This window comes from Phoenix dactylifera, unplaced genomic scaffold (genome assembly GCF_009389715.1).
Source record: "Phoenix dactylifera cultivar Barhee BC4 unplaced genomic scaffold, palm_55x_up_171113_PBpolish2nd_filt_p 001145F, whole genome shotgun sequence".
Taxonomy (NCBI): Eukaryota; Viridiplantae; Streptophyta; class Magnoliopsida; order Arecales; family Arecaceae; genus Phoenix; species Phoenix dactylifera.
The window spans coordinates 18,407-38,828 of record NW_024068486.1 but is presented as its reverse complement, the minus strand read 5'-3'; the positions used below and the strand labels follow the sequence as shown (position 1 = coordinate 38,828).

The window sequence follows — 20,422 nt, the reverse complement described above, 5'->3', positions numbered from 1 at the left end:
CCTACGTCCTCTGTGTCCTCGGTTCCTTTTGGACTTTGGCCTAGCAAAATTTATTATTACAGCCATATAAATCCAATCACATATCTTGTCAATGAATCGGATATAAGCATACCTTGTGCTCTTTTTGAGCATCACTGTGCCAAAAAATCCCCAGAAGCCAACCACAAATTCCGGACTTAAGCCAACATAAAGCTATATCATTTTTGAACCATTTTCATCCTGTTTTTTTTTCTATTGGACATTCTGCAGGTTCATCGCCGGGGTATTTTTCTGGCAGTGGCAGTCCACAAAGATATTGATTGCTAATGTAGATGGATGGATCATTCAAGATTTGGAGTTGGTTGCCAGATGGAATCCTTCTTGATAGATTGTTGTAGGGCAAATTCAGGTGCTCCAAAAAATTCAAATATGCGATGCTTGTAGGAATTATGCTTGATAGGTTGTTCATCGACAGATCAAGTGGCTCCAATTGCCCCATGGCACCAATATTGATCGGAATCCTTTCTGTCAAATGATTCCCCGATAAGTTCAAGGAATGAAGCCCATGAAAGTTTGTCAACTCCTCAGGAATCTCCCCAAAAATATTGTTGTCGGAGAGGTCTAAGCTTGTCACAAGTGAGAACACACTAGTGAACATGAGTTCCGAACCTTTCGTGTTTATCTGGATATTTTCAATGTAATAGGAGGCCATATTTTCAAAAAGAGCAAGTTTGCCCCCATTTTGTATCATAATCATGGCTATGAAATTACCAAATGATAGTGGCAAAGTTCCAGAAAGCTTGTTATCAGCAAGATCCAACACCTGAAGAGAAGAAAGGAGTGACAGTTGCCAAGGAATATTACCATCTAACATATTTGATCGCGGACGGAGAACCCTTAATGATAAGAGGCTCCCTCCAATCCATTCAGGTATTCTACCTGACAACTTATTATTGCCAAGATCAATAGTAGTCAGCAGCTTGCACTGTTGCAAGGACAAAGAAATTTTACCAGAAAAGTTGTTGTCTCTCAAATGCAGTGACATGAGTCGACTGAGAGATCCCATTGAGCTAGGAATGCCTCCTGACAATTTGTTATCTGAGAAATCAATGACTCCCAAAAGAGATGAATTGTTCCAACAGTTGGGGACAACTCCTGATAAATCATTATCGGCAAGATTGAGAACTTTTAGACTATTTGCCTCACAAAATGCTGATGGAATGCTGCCATTGAACCTGTTATGTACAAGAAGCAGAATGCCAAGATGGTCGACACCACCACCCAAGGTTGGCAGAATAGGTCCAGAGAATAAATTGTTGGATAGATCTATTAATCCTGGAATTGGGGTGGGGGGTAGAGGTTCATGTTAGAATAATTTCAAAATATGGGCTTCCACTAATTGTATATTTTTGTTTTATAAAACGGGTTAGACGTATGGCTCAGAATGGTACTATGGTTAAGCCCAATATGATGTGTGATCATTTTATTTTATGGGCTTTGGTGCATCTTGGATGTATAGGATTGAGTCCTATTTATTGTGGTAATTTTGGTATGTAGGCCAGAAAATCCAAACAGAGTTTTGGAGCCTTTAATGGGAAGGCTCCTCTATGTTTCCTATATAAAGGCTAGGTCTCCCTCTCCTCTCCATATGGTTGATAGCTTGCCCCATTGACGGCTATTTTTTGTGAGGAGCAAGGAAGGAAAGATCCAGCGGCTATTACTTCAGGTGATTGAAGAATCGTATTTTAATATGTCTTCCGCAGGTATCTCTCAAACTTGAATACACTATTGTTGTGATTCTAAATCTTAGCATGTTATTATTTTGATTAACAGTTCAAAGCTAGGTGGCTTTCCTTTCATATGATTATGAGAAACATTAAGAAAGTACATAGGCGGACGCATGTCCGAAAACCAATCAAGGAAATTTTCTGATATTCCTGCACTAGATAGGTCCAGTAAAGTCAAATCAGTTTGGTTCCGAAGCCATGGAGGGAATTTGGGCCCTAGTGGACAAGACGTCATGATGATGTAGCTAGCGTGCTTTAAATGGAGGAAGCCAATCTTGACTCACATTTACTGTCAATAAGTTATAAGACAGATCCAAACTTGATAAGCTTGTGAGGTTGGCGAAGTGGGCTTCAGTCAGTGCACCTGCCAAGGAATTTGCTGCGAGATTCAGATAATATAGGGCAGATAACTTCCCCAGTGATGCAGGAATTGAACCATCCAATAAATTTAAACCAAGATCAAGATAGCCCAAACTTTGGAGTGCTCCAATCTGATTGGGCAAAGGACCGCTAAGATTGTTCTGTTGCAAATTAACATGGGGTAGTGTAGAGGGAAGGCTAGGAAGAGTAGCACGAAACAGACGCAAGACAGAAAGAGAAGGGAGCATATTGATCACATGAATCCAGTTGGATGCTTTTGAGAGGTTGACATTACTCATGTCAAGATGCTGCAGGAAACGGATCGATGGTAACCAGCCAAGATTGTCAACATCCGAAGAGTAGTGAAGGTTTGAAGCGAGATCAAGATAGAGCAAGTTTGAGAGGTTCCCGAGTTGGTGAGGGATTGTTCCACCAAACCCAGCATTAGAGAGGATTAGATACTCCAACTTGGCAAGAGATCCAATGAAGTCAGGGATTGGGGCACCACTAAAATTGTTCATGCTCAAATCCAAATAATTCAGATGTCCCAAGTGTAGTGAAGGACTTACCTCACTTTTATCAGGACGACGTCCGTCATATGGGTAAGGGTAGTGGAGGTCAAGCTTTACGACATGTCCGGTCATGGTGTCGCATCGAATTCCTCTCCATCTGCAGCAGTCTTTTCCATTCCAAGAGAGTCATTTGTGGGCATTATAGATGCCCTTTCGTATGCTAAGAAGAGCCTTCCTTTCCCTCTCTATGCAGCCTCCTGACTCGGAACTATTTTCACTGAAACAGAGGCATAGTTGCACGGATCCACAGAAAAGGAGGAACGCGATCCAGATGGCATAAACAAGAGGAATGGAAGTATTGGTTGAAGCCATGAGATCTCCCTATGCGAAGGGGCAAAGGGAGGATAGCTTGTTGAGACAACTGAGTTCAGAGGGAGACGAGAATGGGATCCTTTTAAGTGATCCTTTGTCATGTAAATAGTGACAACAGACAAAAAAAATAGACCAACATCTGGAATAAAAAAAGAAAAAGTATTCTCAAGTCAATGCAACTAGCAGCGGACAAGAATGTCCCCTATGCCGTTGGGAAGAAGTAGGCAGGATCAATGTTCCCTATGCTGTAGGGAAGAAGTCGGCGGGTCTAATTTAAAGAAGTTTTGTGTTGGTCTTCTTGAATATAGTTTCAAAGTGTCATTTAATTGCTCTCCTGCAGTTACAACAAGAAGTTTCAAAGAGCCATTTAATAAATTAAAAATTAAATTTCATTACAAAGCCTCAAAATTTATTATGTTGACTTGACCATGCCGCGTCAGAGGCACGCAAAACAAATAGCATATTTTGGTACTTTTAAGCTAATTTGCCTCCCTTGCACGCCAAAAACAAAAATCTGTCTCCTTGACAGTCGAGTACCACAAAAGATTTTGCACAAGTTGTTCTTGTCAAATTATATATAAGAAATAAGCTGTATGAAAAATTTCCTTAGCAATAATCACAAAAGATCGTGCACAGGCTATTAAATCTATCAGCTACGTAAAGATTACAACACAATGAGCAGATAAAACTTCAATTTCTTGACTCCCCAAGGAAAAGTGAATGACTAAGCTATTTTTGGCCACCCAAACATAACAGTCTTCTCCATTGTTCCCCGTATGGGTTGGCACCACCTAGAATGTCTTGGTTCAGATGCAGGGATAGTGATTTGTGGGATGGGACACGCATCTCTTGCCAACTGTAGTATCAAAAAAAAAACAAAAAATTATGATCACCTGGCTCATCTTTAACACTACGTTTGGATTTTAGGAATGAAAAATTATAACAAGAATTAAATATAGAATCGATACATACATACATGAACACCCACACACACATATAATTTATAGTTTTTATTTTATTTAATTTTATTTTAATTATATTTTAGTTTTTTATTCTAATTTCATATTTTTATTTGATTATTATGATTTATAATTTTTCTACATTATTTGTTTTTAATTTTCTATATTTATTAATTGATGTTTTTCTTTGTATTAAAGATTACATTTTTTAAAAAATTTTATTTAGTTATATTTTTGTTATTCTTAATCCAATTTTTAATTCGTATCTCTTTAAGACGACAAGGCCATAGCGAGATATGTTTCATCTAGCATAAAAGGGAGCGCCAATTTTAATCTCCACCACGCATGATAGCTTGAAAATCTTCTGTTGCTGTGATTGTTGCTACCGATATAAAATTATCGTTGCTATCATAATTGCCTTTTAATGGCTACACCCCTCATCACTTGTCTACTGCTACCACTACTGGATAATCTAACTCGAGGAGATGGAGCAGTGTCATTGGGGATGATGGCACAGAAGAGACCAATACCAACATCGGTTGCCAAGAAAGTCTGCGAGATATGGCGCGTAGAGGACAAAAGGGAGGATGGAAAATTTTTTATTTTTAATTAAGTTACTGATGTGGCTGGGCCATGGCAGCATCTAAGACGTCAGCAACCACGATCTTTTGTGGGGGTGTACGAGGCTGTTTCCCTACTCGACACCAAACTCCAATTGTGGTACGAGTCGGTTAGACCCATTACTCACCCAACTGTGGGAGGTCCGACCGTACCACAAAGTCCTGCGGTTAGAAAAGAAGGCCAGGTTAACTCATGGTCCAATCAAACAATACTGAAAAACGAATTCCTCTGGTGGGTGTGAAAACTCTTTTGGAATGACCTAACCTAGGACCAATATCTTTGCTATGTTCAATGGGACATTTATTCCTTGGTTTAGGCCATGTAAGCTTTGATGCCAGTTCCCAATAGCAACTTTTCAATATATATCACATTTAAATTCCAAAATTTTGATCCATCGTTCAGGTTCATATCCCCGATCTAAATTAAACTACTCAACTATTATCCTATAATGAGCTGTAGCTCTAAAATTTACCTTGCCAAATAGCATCGATTGTTTCAAGATTAATTAGAAACTTGAGCTGCAGTGTTCCCGAGCCAGACCCTATTCAGCTAGAAACTGATAGTTAATGGGTCGAGTCCACTTTGTTTTTATGATATTTGCATCTTTTTTTAAATAAAAGGGGCTCAGAAAATATCATGATAAAGTCTGTGAAGTATGGTCTCATCATCAAGATATTGAGCAACTTTATTGCTTAAAAATACACAATATAATGGACCTCAATGAAATCCTTATTAGTTGTTTTATTGTTTGTTAAAACTGCTCAGGTAGTGATATAGATAGTGATATATTATTAATTATTAATAACTGTTGCTGATGTTAATCACTATTCACCATAATAGAGAATATTTTTTTTTTGTTATCACTAGATCAGTAAGTATTTGACCCTTGTAACAGCCATTGTGACAATTTGATGCTCTTCTTTTTAAAAAATATGATATTGTTTCAAATCGCCAAATGAAGAGACGGAACTGATTAAGTTGCAATACATTTATCTGAAACCACAAAAAATACTGATAACATAAATAAAATAGGCTTACAATTTATCTTAGAAAGAAGCGTACCAAAAATAATTACAAAAATATAATATACTAATACCATGTGATCTTAAATCGTTACCATGACTGTTATAGCATTATAAATCCGGCGATAAGGATGCAACTTGGGTTGGGTTCGTACTCAAAAATTTCAACTTGATCTCAAGGGGGGTTTGCTTAGGTTAACCTTCAGCCTAATTCAAACTCAACACTAACCCAACTCAGACCTGACCAAAACTAACATGGCTTAATCTAACTCGATACATAAACAAATAATTCATATTTATATTTCATATAGACTACCTATATGTTTATACACTTGTATCTTCTATCTTATTAAATTATGTGTAAGTATATCATTGAAATTTATGAATGATTGAAATCTCGGTTCGAAATATATTAATTCAATAAAGTTTCTATCTTAGAATTCCTATCCAATCCTATTTAATTCAATTAATATAGCTTAGTTCAACTTAATCTGACTAATCTAACTTGATCTAGCTAATCCGATCCAACTCAAATTTGGATTTATAATAAAATTTATTTGGTTTGGAGTATAAAAATTCTAAGCCAAAGTTATATTGGGGGTGAAAGTGGACCAAATAATATCTCTCCACAATCGTTTTCATATTTGAATCTATTCATATACGAATGCAAATTCGATTATTCAACTAATATTCATGTCCATCAAAAAAGAAGACACGGATAAGAATAGACAAATTTCTAATCCGTATCCAAATATTCCATCCTAGCCGTAATCCTATTCGATTTTATGTATTTCTTATGAATTCTTAAGAGAAATAAATGATTATATTGATATACTAATGGCTCAATTTATCTTTTACTTCATGTATTTTTTATTATGAGAACAAAATTAAACTTTCTAGTTTATATTTATATTCATATTTTGACATCTAATATGTATTATATCTAATTAAACAAATATAGATATCTTAGTGGACGAGGACTGAAAATTTTCCTGGTACGTGGGGATTGTGGTGTGGACGAGATGGTGGACTATGCATTGTTTCAGTGCACATGGGCTAGGGTGACTTGGTGACTGGCAGGGATCCCGCGAGAAGTTCGGGGTTGGAGGGACTAGTTTTTACAAGCCATGCGCCGATGTTCGGAGTCTCCACTGCTTCGTCAGGAGGCAGCCTGAGCGATTTGCACGTCCTACTCGATTTGGCTAGTTAGGAATGCTCGTACCTTTGGCGAGCGTAGTATGTCACTGAGACTTGTGGTGGAGAGTACCCATGTGCAGGCGGCAGAGCTCAGTCACATCATATTGATCTTGACAGCTCGGGACATCTGGAGTTTCCATTTTGCTTCGGCAGCATCTCGTACGGTGTTTTTCACCTGAGAGCCTCACCCCCGAGTTTTCTCAAGGTCAACTTCGATGGGTCCGTTTTGGATGGAGGTATGTGGGGCGGTGTGGGTTTCGTTATTCGAGACTTATCTGTCAGGGTCGTGGATGCAGGGGGCAGTCAACTCTTCGACATATCGATTTCAGGTGCGGAGCTTAAGGCCGTTTGGGCAGGCTTTCATCATGCCCGGTGTGTTTTACAGGCCAGCTCCATTATCCTAGAGGGAGACTTGGCCACGATTATCAGCTGGATTTAGGGGGCCAAAGGGATAATGGTTGCGTCCACCCTTTGCTCCGAGATATCTGGGCATTGGTAAGGGACGGATGGATCTTCCAGGTCAAACATGTTTTTCGTAAAGCAAATGGGGCTGCGGACTGAGTAGCTAATTATGTAGCCAGTCACTCCGACAGTACCCTACGAACTGAAGATGGGGAGCTGCCTTTGGCACTTCGAGGTATTTTGTTTTTTAATTTTATTGGATGTATCCGTACTCGTCAGGTATGATACATCCGTCTTAGTCAAAAAAAATAAAACAAATAAAGATATTATTATTATTATTATTATTATTATTTGCATGTTAATTACTATATGCATGTTAAATTGTATTTTTTAAATATAAATATAAATATACTAATACTCGATCCATATTGGATAGATTGGTTTTCGGCCTTCATCTAGAGATTGGGTTAAGATCAGGTTTACGTCAACCCGATCCAACCCGCTCAAGTTGCAGTATATGGCCGTCACTTGGGATATCGACGAAGAGTAGATCCCACCATTTTTCTTTCTTTTTCGGAGTCTTCTTTCTTATTATTGCCCCACAAAGAATTATCTTCTTTTCCTCCGTCGTCGTCGTCGTCGAACAAGCCCTAGAAAGCAAACCCTCGTTGCTCTCCTCTACTGATATTTCGGATTGAGGGGGGTAAAAATGGCGTCTTTGAGGACTCCTTCTTTTCCCAACTCTCTCCAGCTCCGATTCGGTCTCAGGTGTAGGGAATCCTCTTCGATCTTCCTCCGGATCCCATTCCGCCCGTCCAATCTCCGCATCCGTCTGGTGTTCGCCGCCGATGCGGCGGCGAGAGATGGAGGTAAAGGCGGTTCATGGAACAGCTCCAGTGGATCGCTGGATTCTTTCGCCGGATGGTCAGACGCCGAGAGTGGCGGCGAGGACTCGCAGAAAAAGGGACGATTTGGAGGTAAGGAGTGACTTTTCTTCTTTAGATAGTATACTTTCAGTGTTAAAGATCGTAAAGTTTTAATCTTTTCGTTTTCTGGGCTGTATCTAATGTATCTCGGAGTGAAAACCCAGTGAAAACGCCGTATATTCAACAAAGAGAGACGAAGGGGAAGAAGAAAAATTTAGAAATCAGATTATATTGGATTTCTATCGAGGTAGAAACTTATTTTAAGGATTATAGACACTTTTAAAATGAGAACGTGATGATGGACGCATAAGTTTGGAATTCATATTGATGCAAATGACTACTTAGTCGAAAAGAAATAATTACAAAACGTTTTAGGTACATATATGACTTGTACTGCATGTTTAGAGTTTGGGACATGAGCAAGCATAAAGGAGTAGTCTTGTACCATGATTTTATGATTAATGATGGATTGGCATATTGAATGGCTAAACCATGTAAAATAGAAAATTATTTTATTTCTCGCTACCAAGCTCGGCGGAACCGTCCCGAACCAGGCAGTTCCGGTTGTATCGAGCCGTCCCGGTGGTGGACCGGGATGGTTCCGGTGACGAAAACGAAATCTGTTGCCAGAGGGGTAGAAAGAAAAGGAAAGAGAGAGAATTCAATAAAACATGCAACTTTGCTGCCTCATCTTTTCCCATCAAAGCATTGAGCATGAATTGTGGAACATCCGGGTATTGGATTGGCATCATTTTATAATTGTTCACTTTGCCTATATTTGTCTTTTACTCACATGGAACACCCCTTTTTTCTGGTACTGCTGCTTAAACTTGAGGACATTGGGCCAGTAAAACAATAGCATTCGATTGTTTCTAATACAACTTGTTGGTGTGCAAATTGAAGGGAGCATTCCTATGTTTGTAATCGTAAATGACTAGGACTTGATATCATGGTTTCAAAAACCATTGAAACGGGATGGTACGATAAGTACCATATCATTCTTGCATGAAACACGAGCTGGTGTGGTTGCTAGATGCCGAAACAATTGTAATGGTACTTACCAACCATACTGGTCCATACCAATCCGTATCGGGAGTACTGCACCAGTACCGATGTTCAATTTTTGGGAATATATTAGTTTCGATATGAAGGTACCATATTGATATCATAACATTCTAATGGAAAAATGATATGAGATACGGTACCCATATCTAAAACCTTGCTCGGTATAGTTGGAGAGAATGAAGCTAATTACCACACATCTAATTGTTGAAGCAATATTCAGTTTCATTACCAGCCACATAATTTTTGTAGCCATTTTGCTCTCATCGTGTATGTCCTATTTTTCTTCTTGAAAAATCATGACAGCATCAAGCATGCAATACTGCAGCCTGAAACCTTGCCATCTAGAACCGACCCCTATATACCTCTTAGTTGAAGGGTTTTTCTTTAGGTGAACATGTAGATACATGCATTTCCAAATTAAGTTGTCACTACCTTTGATCCATCTCCGAACTCTTACACTTAATCAAGAATTGTAAACTGAGTTTTACTTTTGAGATGTATAAATAACTAATATGTGTTATAAATCTTATTGTAACAAAACTCATTTTGCATAGTACATCTATGATCTTTTGGATGTGCATCTTTTCCGTGCATTGTTTGTCCCACCAAGTAGCTAATATGCAAAGGACCCTTAGTGAGAAGATTTGAGTGAAAGATATTGCGAATACTTTGAACTTCTTGTATCCCAAATAATTGGATGCTTTTTTTATATTTTAAGCTTATCCTTCCAAGATAGTGGTCAATGCCATAGTTACTTGATTGATGAAGTCTATAATACAATTGTTACTTGTTCAAGAATTTGCTTGCCCTGTGAGTGGAAAAGGAATCTTCCAAGGGAGTCTTAGTAATTTGTTGCATTGCTAGCTTAAGACCAACATCCTGTATTGAGTTTTCAGAAAGCCTTTGTGCTAAGCAAACGGGATCCAGATTAAGCCTTGTTGGGTAAATACTATATCACCCATAGATACGTAGGAAGTCAAGTTCAATAGATATGTTGATGGTATTCAGGAACTTGTTTGTGATATTCTACTTGGAAACAGTATTATCTCTGGTACACTGCTTTTCGTACTCGTGCAAGTAGAGATAATTTAGTACATGTCTGAATAGCTTTTTGCAAAAGTGCTTTTGCTTGCTTGATAAATGTCGTGAATGTATAATCTCATGGAATTTAAGATTATAGAAAATCTTATTATTATTTTTCATTGCCCTTAAAAGACAAATTTGTTAATCTGATGACCTGCTTTAATTAAATTCATGTATTAAAATCAGCTTAATTTGCTTCAAAATTATCATCGGAAACTTTTTGGATCTCTCACTTACAGTGCTAACTATAATCCAACAATCTAATTATGTATTTTCATGGTGAATTGTTCTAGACGATATAGTTATCTGCCGTTCATGCCTTCTATACTTATGTATCTAACAGAACAGAAATATTTTTTAAATAAATATTATGTGAATTTTTACATATAGCATGGTGATTTAGCGAAATCAAATCAATGCATGCCTCTAAAATATTGAAAGGTTAAATCTGTTTATCATAAATTTGGAGGTAATACTCTTGCTTTTCCTTGAAATGGAAAATAATCACTAACCTATTTCTTTTTTGTTCATTCTTCAATGTTTTCAGATTTAAGGTTTTTGGAGTACTGATGACACTATTCTAGTAGTTTATTTTCAGGGATTCTAGGAGCAGGACTGGCTGGAGTTTTCTTTGCTGCTGGCATTACATTTGCAATATTATCTCTTCACAGTAAGAGTTCTTCTGGTATGTGAGATTAATATACCACTGTTTACAATGACTTTTAAATTTTAGATGATTATTTGTTTGCCTCATTATGGAGACATTATGAAGGATTAGTTAAGCTATCTATGAGCAATTTGTTTGAATGCATGTTTCTGTAGTGATGATGTGTGGCTTTAATGTATTTTTAAGCTATAAGGCTTTTCTCTTATTGCTACATGATTCTTCATTAAGATGTGAAGTCCCCAGCATGCTTTTTTGGCTAACTTAATTGATCAGTCCATGGACATGTTTTATTATTTGGTATATGCAGGTGGCAAAATGCAGATGGAGCCATTAACAAAAGAACAAGAAGTACTAGTAACTTCTGATGATACGAATGCAGTAGCTGATCAGGCTGGAGATGAATCTAATTTGCTGTTACCAGACAAAGAGAGTAAGATAAATTACTGCAATTCAGACTATGAGACAGGAGCAAAGGAGAACCATTTTCCTCGTATGGAATTTAATGAGGATGCCGATGAGGGCAGATTTGATTATATACACCAAATGGGGACTTCACCAATGCGAGATTTAAAATCATCTGGTGACGGTGTTGATGCTGTTCACCTAGCTTCAAGTGAAGATGTTCTGGAAATCACCCCAGATGTTAATAGCATTCCTGTACCTGCTGGTTCTAATACCAGCCCAGCTGAATTGTCTGCTTATGATATTGACTTTTCATATGATACATCTGATATGAAAGATTCACAGAGCACCACACATTCTGGCACTCTGGACTCGGTTATTGGACATGATGCAGACAAAAGCACTGTCACTACTGTTGACTTATCTTCTTCTAATACTCATTTGGTTAATCATGTAAGTGTTCATCAGGATGGAAATTTATGTCCAGCGGAAATGGTAGATTCTGAAGTTCCATTGGATTTCACAAGTGAGTTTGAAAGCAAACTTCCCAGTGAAAAATCAACATCCAATCTCATCTTACCAGAGTCAGTTGATCTTGTAGATTCCCAAGTTAGAGTTAAGGGTGTTACGGAGAATGCGGACTCTGTGTCACAGGATCAAGATATTGAGCAGAATGGTTTGCTGCAGCATCCTGCTGCTGCTAGCATTTCACATCCACTAGTACATGACATAAATGAAACTACTATATTGGAAACAGTCATTAGACCAGATTTTGATCAGAGTGAAGAACTGATGCTTTCACATGATTCTATCAGTTCTCCAGAAGGGCATAAATCAAATGAAATCACAACATCTTTAGCACATTCTATATCAGTATCTTCAGATCCTAATGAAAATGAACCTGATTTGAACAGTCATAATCAAATTGAAAAGGGCTCACTGTCTGAGTCACTATTGCCTGAGAAATCTTGGTCCCATGCTGGTATACCTGCTCCATCTCTTATCCCTGCAGCTCTACAGGTGCCTCCTGGAAAAGTTTTAGTTCCTGCAGTAGTTGACCAGGTTCAGGGGCAGGCACTGGCAGCACTGCAAGTTCTTAAGGTACGTCTATTATTAGTTAGTAGCGATCACTGCAGAGCTTCTGTTTTTATGTTATGTATTCTTCTGATATTTACTTCACACAAGCTATGTCAGATTTCTTGAGAAAACATTATATTTTCTTGTTGTCTGCTATTGTTGCAAAGAGGATTAGTTCTTTTTGTTTGAGAAACTTTTACTGCAGCTGCATGCATTGGCATTGTTATGGAAGTCTCCCTCTCTTTCTCTCTCTTATATATTGTGTGTTTGTGTGTGATTTTGTATATTGGCTGGACTACATTTCAAAATCCATGATGGGATATCCAAATTGAAGCTCCATGCAATTGATATTGATCTTCATCTCTAAAAATGCCTTGAATAAAACCTACATGTTTACTGAGCTAGTATGCTAAAATACATGATAGGACACATAATTCAAAATCCACTTCATTGATCATGATTTTATACATTTGAGAACATGGATAAATTTAAATTCAATAGGTTTTTGTGATTAGAACATATCAACCTATAATATCATGTTGTTAAAACCATCCATTTTCAGCCACTTGATGCTTAGGTTAAAGACAACAAAACACATGATTTTTTATTTTTAGGATTTTTTTTCTTTTTTCCTTATCTTTTTTTTTTTGGTGTAGGTCATGTTCAATGATTTGGATCTTCACTTTGGGTGGCCTACCATTGGTTTTGAATCGTTAAATATTTTTTTTAAAAAAATTAAAGTTTATTGTGTAGTCCAACTTTCCCTCTACACACACACAACCATGCACATGTGAATATGTGTGTGTCTATATGTGTGCATTTGATACATGTATACACTATCCTTCGTCGCATATTTCTGTTCTCTTAAATCATTATCAATTTATTTCTTCTATGAGGCGATGCTTTCTTCTTAGTGCTGGCTTTTCATATCCAACTTCTTAATAATAACACTGCCCTTGCTGCTGTTTCCTCTGATGTATGCATGATAAGGGCATTGGTTCTCTGTTTCAAGTATTATTTTGTATCTTACATGCTCTGGTATGAGTGGACAGACTGACAGAGGAATTCTGCTGCCATCAATATGTTGGTTTTACTTTGAAATTCTCTTGCTTATTAATCTTATACTGTATCATTATGGGAAGGTCTGTTTCTTCGGCTGATCTCTACTTTCATGTCACCTGGAGATCGCTTTAGCATTCCTGACATTTATTAATCGCATTATGCTTGTGTGTCCACTTTTTGGGTAAGACATTATCGGTGGCACAAATGAGGTTTCGCTTACTTTCTTTTAGAGAATTAAAGAAAGCATATATTAGTTTCATTGATGGTTGAAATGCAAAGACAAAAATTAAATGCAACTAGAGGGTAATATGTGTTACCAAACTCTCAAAACGAGCAAGAAAAGGAATCACCATGAACAGTAAAAGGGTCATGCCCCTCGAACAAAAATTACGCACAAACTTAAAAAACAAAGAGCTCATCAATAACAAACAAAATGGGCAAGAAAGGTCATTACCAATGACCACAAAAAGATCATGCCCTCATGGCAGGCCGGACATCTTAAGAATAAATAGTTTATCAAAATAAGGAGTCTTGGAGCCATCAAGGATCAAACACACCTTGCCAACATAACTAGGTTTCTTGATTTTGTCTCTGACTTTGGAAAAGTTGCCTAACCAAATTGTTCTTCCTTTTTTGTTTCTGGCAACGCTTCATTTATCAACAAAGAGGTGGATTTAACATTGTTGAGAACAAAGAGCAGAATGTTCTTGATTATGGCTCTCTCTCTCTCTCTCTCTCTCTCTCTCTCTCTCTTTCTGCACATTCCAGGACCATGAACAACATCCAGTCCTTGTCGAATTCTTGGAACCTGCTGCTGACATCTTTTTATCTTCATAATATGTTTGAAGTGATATTTGTAAGGATCAGAGCCTCTAAGGTAGGGTTGCAATTGTTATGGGCCAAAGGGGCATTGATCTCGGGCCAAGCTTCATATTCAAGGTTAAATTGATTACATGCTGACCAAAATTTGAAGTAGGGGGCTGCTGAAGAGCTCAGGTAATGCTGCAATGATATCAGGCCTAGCCTGAAAAGAGGGGCTTGAGCCCCACATTAAGCTTAAAAATCACGACCCTGATCAATTTTGTCTCAGTTGGGCCAGTTAATATTGGATGAAGATTAAAGCCAGGTAAATTTTGTGCAGACCCATGCCCATTCAATACTTTCAAGGACTTGTATATTATAATTAAAAGATCAGAGAATCCAAACCATTCGTTAAATGTGGACAGTTTAGATCAAAGGAGGTAAAAGCTTATTCAAAGTTTAGCGTTGCTAGTGGACTAGTGCTAGGCCTAAGTAGGCCTAGGTCTAGGCCTCTTAGGCTCATCCTTGTTTTGTATAAAGGCTGTCCAGGCTTGGCCTAATCCAGAGTTCAAATCATCAGGTTGGCCCACCACCATAATGACTAGGCCCAGACCTGCATTTACAGCCCATTAATTGGCCATTGCACTCTGTTTGTGCTTTCTTTGGTTTGTTTTGGTCCGTTTTGTTGGGTCCACTTGACCCAAAGTGATTTCTCATTCATTCATTGAGTTACAATATACACATCTGTAACTTCTGCAAGCACTACTTTCTATTTGCAAAAACCTAAGCTTGTTCCTTTTTCATGCTTGGAATAATGCTGGAATATAAAGAGATCTCCAAAATAAGTTAATGTTTAATTAATAATATATTAAGACATTTGAGGTCATTATCAACAGCATGGGTTTCAATTTGAAGGTATTTTAATTGATTCGGCATGCAAGCATTTGGGGTCAAACACTCCTATGCTCTCTCTCTTTCTCTCCCTCCCCCCCCCCTCTTCCCTTCCTCGCCACATACATATGGGATGACTTCACTGTTCATAGGGCATTTACTTATGCTCTGTGGTGTGCATAATTGAACGTCCAAATATATGAGCCATGCTGTTTATTGTGATTTATGATGTCATAAATGCCTCAAACCAAGATTCTGAGTTTTCCGAAAGCTTGCAATCAAATTTTGACAGGATTACTAAATTAATAGTTTCTAAAACTAATATTTGTTTGGACATATGATTTGATATTATTCAGACCATTCCACTTTCTATCTACATATGTTTTAAGATATGTAAAGGGTGTAACAAACTTATGCATCAGGAACATTATGTATGTATATATGGAAAGAGAGAACAATTCTTAAAAGAAATCCAGCTTCTGTGTATTCATATTTTTCTTTTGTAAATCCAAAGACCAGAATCTTATCATCAATTTGGGCAGAATAATTTAATGATTTTCTTTTCCAATATATGCCAATGTGTTATTTACTTTGATTAAAATAGATACTATGAAGTTGGAAAAGATATATAAAATTGCTATTTCAATTTCTACATTTCTTCGCAATAAAGCTCCTCTATTTGCTGCCTTTGCCAGTATTTCATGAGAAAAATGTTATACTGATCCCATCATCCCTTGAAGAAATTTACACGGTTGAATTTCTAAAGGACATGAATTCATCCTGGTCTCTTGCAATACATGGTTCAATCCTAGTATCTTACTAATAGTCTTCTATTGCATTCAGGGCAGTTCCACTGTATCAAACCTTATTCCTATCTTGCAACTATCCTTAAAACCTTTTCTTAGTTTTAAGTGGAATGAGAAAATACTTTTGACACTAAAAAGAAGGGGCATAAAATCTGAAAGATTGAAACCTTTCTCTGTAGTATACTGATGTATCTGGAAGGATCAACTTGTTTGTTCACTTTAAACGTAGTATGTTGAAATTATCTTTATATAATATATTTTATTGTTGCAGGTTATTGAGGTTGATGTTCAACCAGGTGAGTTGTGTACTCGTCGTGAGTATGCTCGTTGGTTGGTATCTGCAAGCAGTGCTCTTTCAAGGTATATCTTCCCTCCTCTCTTAGTCATGTAGAACTTTTTGACAAAGAAATGATTTTTGTAGGTCTAATTTGCAATGCGTCATGTTTGGGCTGAATATTTTGTTTCAAATTAACTCCTAGCCTGTAGTTAGATGAAATCAGTTTTATTGAGACCTTGTACTTTTCACTCTTCATTATGATTCTTTCGAAGTCTAGGGGAACGTTGCAGGGTTGCTGCTAGGTTTGGTGAAAATTGTGTAGCAAACAATGGTGGCGTACCTACAAGCCAATAGGTGTAGTAGGTATCTTGGTAGGCTTCTCTCTTGCCCAAAGTAGACTAGGCCAAGAATATGAGACCAATCACAACAGTGTTGACATCAATTTGAAAACCTCTCATAAAACATTTTTAAATTTTGTTGGATCATATTTTGATTACCAATCTGATCTCGTATAAATGAAATGAGGTTTTTTGTTTAAGATATCTTACATTTATATACGTGACAGATATTGTAGGTGAAAGAAGCATTCTTTTTTTTTTGTCACGAAAGTTGTTAACTTATTGGTTGTCTACATAGGAACACACTTTCAAAAGTTTATCCTGCAATGTACATAGAGAACGTGTCTGAACTTGCATTTGATGATATCACTCCTGAAGATCCTGATTTCCCATATATTCAAGGTATGAATTTGCTCTCGGTGCTTATTGAATGCATTAGATCCCAGGATTGTATGCAGGGGAAAGGCTCTTCCATTTGGTCTCCTAAAAGTTATTGTTTTTCTTGTCGTGTTGCATGCTGCAGGCTTGGCAGAAGCTGGACTTATCTCTAGCAAGCTTTCAAGATCTGATTTGAATGGCTCTGTCAGTGGAAAGCAGGATTCTGTTATCTTCTCTCCTGACAGGTGATAATGATGGATCCTGCTGCAGCTTTTTTTTTTTTTTGAAAAATATTTTAGACCTTCTGGCTAAATGATTTTTATGCTTCAGCCCTCTATCACGCCAAGATCTTGTGAGTTGGAAGATGGCTTTAGAAAAGAAGCAACTTCCAGAAGTTGACAGAAAGGTAATAAGAAATAGTGTTTATTAGTTTATTTGTACTTTATTTTTCTTGAATCTAGTTTGACATTGCTTTAGCACCAGTATCCTGATATCTTTTTATTGTCAGCATCTTTACCAGTGCTCTGGCTACATAGACATTGATAAAATAAACCCAGATGCTTGGCCTGCGTTGGCAGCTGACTTGTCTGCTGGAGAACAGAGCATTATTACCCTTGCCTTTGGTAATCTTTTTACATCACTAATGTTTTTCATATCATTTAATCCAAGAAAGAATAAACTAATTTGTGGCCTCCTTGTGCACTTAGGTTATATTAGACTTTTTCAACCTGATAAACCTGTCACAAAAGCACAAGCTGCTATTGCGCTTGCAACTGGTGATGCTGCTGAGGTTGTCAGCGAAGAACTCGCTCGCATTGAAGCAGAATCCTTGGCGGAAAGTGCTGTCAATGCACATACTGCTTTAGTTGCTCAGGTCGAGCAAGATCTGCATGCAAGCTTTGAGAAGGAGCTTGCTAAGGAAAGGGAGAAGATAGAGGCTGTGGAAAAATTAGCTGAAGAAGCAAGGCTCGAATTGGAAAGACTTAGAAGTGAAAGAGTGGAAGAAAATAATGCTTTGATAAGAGGGCGTACTGTTGTTGAATCTGAAATGGAAGTGCTTTCAAGGCTAAGACATGAAGTGGAGGAGCAGTTACAGAGCCTTATGAGTAACAAGCTGGAGATATCTTTCGAGAGGGATAGGATAACCAAACTCCGGATGGAAGCAGAAAGCGAGAACCAGGTTATTGTCCAGTTGCAGTATGAGCTGGAAGTTGAGAGAAAGGCTTTGTCCATGGCCAGGTAAGGATGTTTATTTTAAAAGTTAAGTTATATTTTCTTTATGTCAAATGATAATCTTATGACTTTTTTGCTCTGTTAAGTTCTCTTTTTTTTGAAGTAATCCATTACTGCTTAATGTTTCTGTTTATTAGATAGTTTCCTTGTTTACATTTTTTTGAATGTATGACAGATTTTGTAATGGGTTTTAGTCTGGTATTCTTTACATGTTTTTGAATGCTTATTTGTTCCCCTATGACAAATCTAGGTTTGTTGAAATTCTCATGCAGAAGCTGATTCTTGAATAAATTTAGTCCTATACAACTGTTGGTGGTTATAGTTATTTCCTGTACACGTGATGATCGAGACGAGCACATAGACTGGCAAATATGCATTATAGCCTGCACATGATTTGGAAACTTTAACAAATATATGGTGAAGGGGAGGCGATTGTGTCATTTAATGATATAAATATTCATGTGGAGACAAATTTTTGAAGTGCCAAAATCACCAAAGATGCAAAATACTTGAATGAATACTTATGTGGAGTATCCCCCGAAAAGAGCACTTGATGGATACAAAATGTGGCAGTTGTTGGAACCTCTCGAGAAAATAATTTTTATTCTTACAGACACAGGCCAAAGAGGAAAACATCTATCAAATCAGTTCCCTTCATCTCGCTTAAGGGGCCTTGAGGTGCAAAAGTGACTGATTTGTAGTTGGTTCACTTCCTTGCCCTGAGAGTGTATAGTATATTAAAAAATAATGAACATGGTGTAGACTAAAGAGTCTAGACCTTGCGGGTTATAAGCGCGATGGATGGTGAAGTACTTGCTGCATCTATTTTCTGAGAGTCCTTGTTAGCAAGAAATGACATCATGAAGCTTACACATTTTCCTTTATGTAACATCTGTATTCTTTTCTATTTCTATTTCTTTCTACTTTTTGTTATTCCCCCCCTAATCACTGGCATTTTTTTAGCTCTTGCATTGCAAAAGCATGAATAGAGCATTTTCCAGGAATAAAGCTTCAGGATTAATTGGTGGGAGGTTGAGCTATGTTTGTCCTACTCTAGCCTTTTTTTTTTTAAAGCTTTTCAAGAGCTAGAAATTTTTTTTTTTGTTTGTTTTGGGGAAACCACCATCATGAGCAAACGTTTTAATTCATCTTTGTTCACCAGGGCATGGGCGGAGGAGGAAGCAAGAAAGGCTCGGGAGCAGGCCAGAGCTCTTGAGGAGGCCAGAGAGCGCTGGGAGCGGCATGGCATCAAAGTAGTAGTTGATGAAGATCTCCAAGATGATGCTTCTGCTGGAATTACATGGCTTACTGCTGGGAAGCAGCCTCCAAGTGATGAAACAATTACCAGAGCAGAGAGCCTGGTGGAGAAGCTCAAGGCAGCGGCTGCTGAAATAAAAGTTAGGTCTACAGCTGTTATCGAGAAAATAATACAAAAGATAGTCTTTCTAATTTCGGCTTTGAAGCATCGAGCATCTGAGGCTTCCAAGCATGCTTCAGAGCTCCAAAACAATGCAATCTCGAAGGTTAGAAACTCAATAGATGAGCTCCAGGAAAATGCCTCCACGTTCAGCTCAACTGTTGGCGACAGCGCAAGAAGGGTTGTTGAAGATTGCAGAAAAGGTGTCGAGAAAATAAATGCCTCTGAGTTCAGCTCAACCATTGGTGACAGGGCAAGAAAGGTTGTTGAAGATTGCAAAGGAAGTGTTGAGAAAATCACACAAAAGTTCAAGACATGAGAGTATCTTCCCCTTTTGTTTTTGGATTTGTTGTAACAGCCGAGGGTTCAGGTTGTTTAGTTCCTTTTCAGGAAGCCTACCTGTGTTAAGCCAGAGATGCCCCAGAAAAATATGGGGTTCTGAATAAATTTGACAACATTGTTACTTTAACATCATCATATTTAGTGAATGGAAATAAAAAAGTATGAGAATTCCATGGTACTTTCACTTGACAGTACATTGTGTATGCCTATTTTCAAGAAGCATACCAGTATTACCAATCCAGAAATCCAAAAGCTAATTTGATTTTTTTTAGCTATGTTTACGGTTGCTAGCATTGGAAGTAATTAAAGGCCATAATAATTACCAGCTTGGAGTAATCTCGGTTTAGTTATTCCATTTCTCCCTTGAAAAATTATTAGGCCTATAAAATGAATCATTTAATAATTTTATTTTAGGATGAAATAAATTCACCTAAAATAATTTTATT

The 20,422-nt window shown here is 37.6% G+C and overlaps 2 protein-coding genes across 4 annotated transcripts; one reads left to right on the top strand and one right to left on the bottom strand.

The window, feature by feature from the left end:
- Positions 1 to 214: 214 nt before the first annotated feature.
- On the bottom strand, positions 215 to 2,770 carry LOC120108038 (receptor-like protein EIX2). Its single transcript, XM_039121570.1, has 2 exons — positions 2,051 to 2,770; positions 215 to 964 (listed from the first exon to the last, which is right to left on the bottom strand). The coding sequence occupies exons 1-2, from the start codon at positions 2,768 to 2,770 to the stop codon at positions 215 to 217; spliced, it is 1,470 nt and encodes a 489-aa protein (XP_038977498.1).
- Positions 2,771 to 7,762: 4,992 nt separating this feature from the next.
- On the top strand, positions 7,763 to 20,163 carry LOC103717419. Of its 3 annotated transcripts, none has more exons than XM_008805795.3 (10): positions 7,763 to 8,188; positions 10,884 to 10,970; positions 11,260 to 12,455; positions 16,263 to 16,351; positions 16,905 to 17,008; positions 17,130 to 17,229; positions 17,315 to 17,390; positions 17,493 to 17,607; positions 17,692 to 18,223; positions 19,380 to 20,163. In XM_008805795.3, exons 1-10 carry the CDS (start codon positions 7,921 to 7,923, stop codon positions 19,951 to 19,953), a joined length of 3,141 nt encoding a protein of 1,046 aa, XP_008804017.2. In that variant the 5' UTR covers positions 7,763 to 7,920; the 3' UTR covers positions 19,954 to 20,163. The 3 variants fall into 3 exon arrangements, with proteins under 3 accessions (XP_008804017.2, XP_008804019.2, XP_008804018.2); XM_008805797.4 differs by having other exon boundaries at positions 7,963 to 8,188; positions 10,873 to 10,970; XM_008805796.4 differs by having other exon boundaries at positions 7,963 to 8,188; positions 10,870 to 10,970.
- Positions 20,164 to 20,422: the final 259 nt, after the last annotated feature.

Bases quoted from the DNA above. Each gene is read 5' to 3' on its own strand.
- LOC120108038 (XM_039121570.1), bottom strand. From the start codon at position 2,770: ATGACCGGACATGTCGTAAAGCTTGACCTCCACTACCCTTACCCATAT. The intron at 965-2,050 runs GTGAGTCAAGAT...TCCTTGCAACAG, and splicing joins ATAACTTATTGACAGTAAAT to TGCAAGCTGCTGACTACTAT.
- LOC103717419 (XM_008805795.3), top strand. From the start codon at position 7,921: ATGGCGTCTTTGAGGACTCCTTCTTTTCCCAACTCTCTCCAGCTCCGA. The intron at 10,971-11,259 runs GTATGTGAGATT...TGGTATATGCAG, and splicing joins TCACAGTAAGAGTTCTTCTG to GTGGCAAAATGCAGATGGAG. The intron at 17,230-17,314 runs GTGATAATGATG...TTTATGCTTCAG, and splicing joins GTTATCTTCTCTCCTGACAG to CCCTCTATCACGCCAAGATC.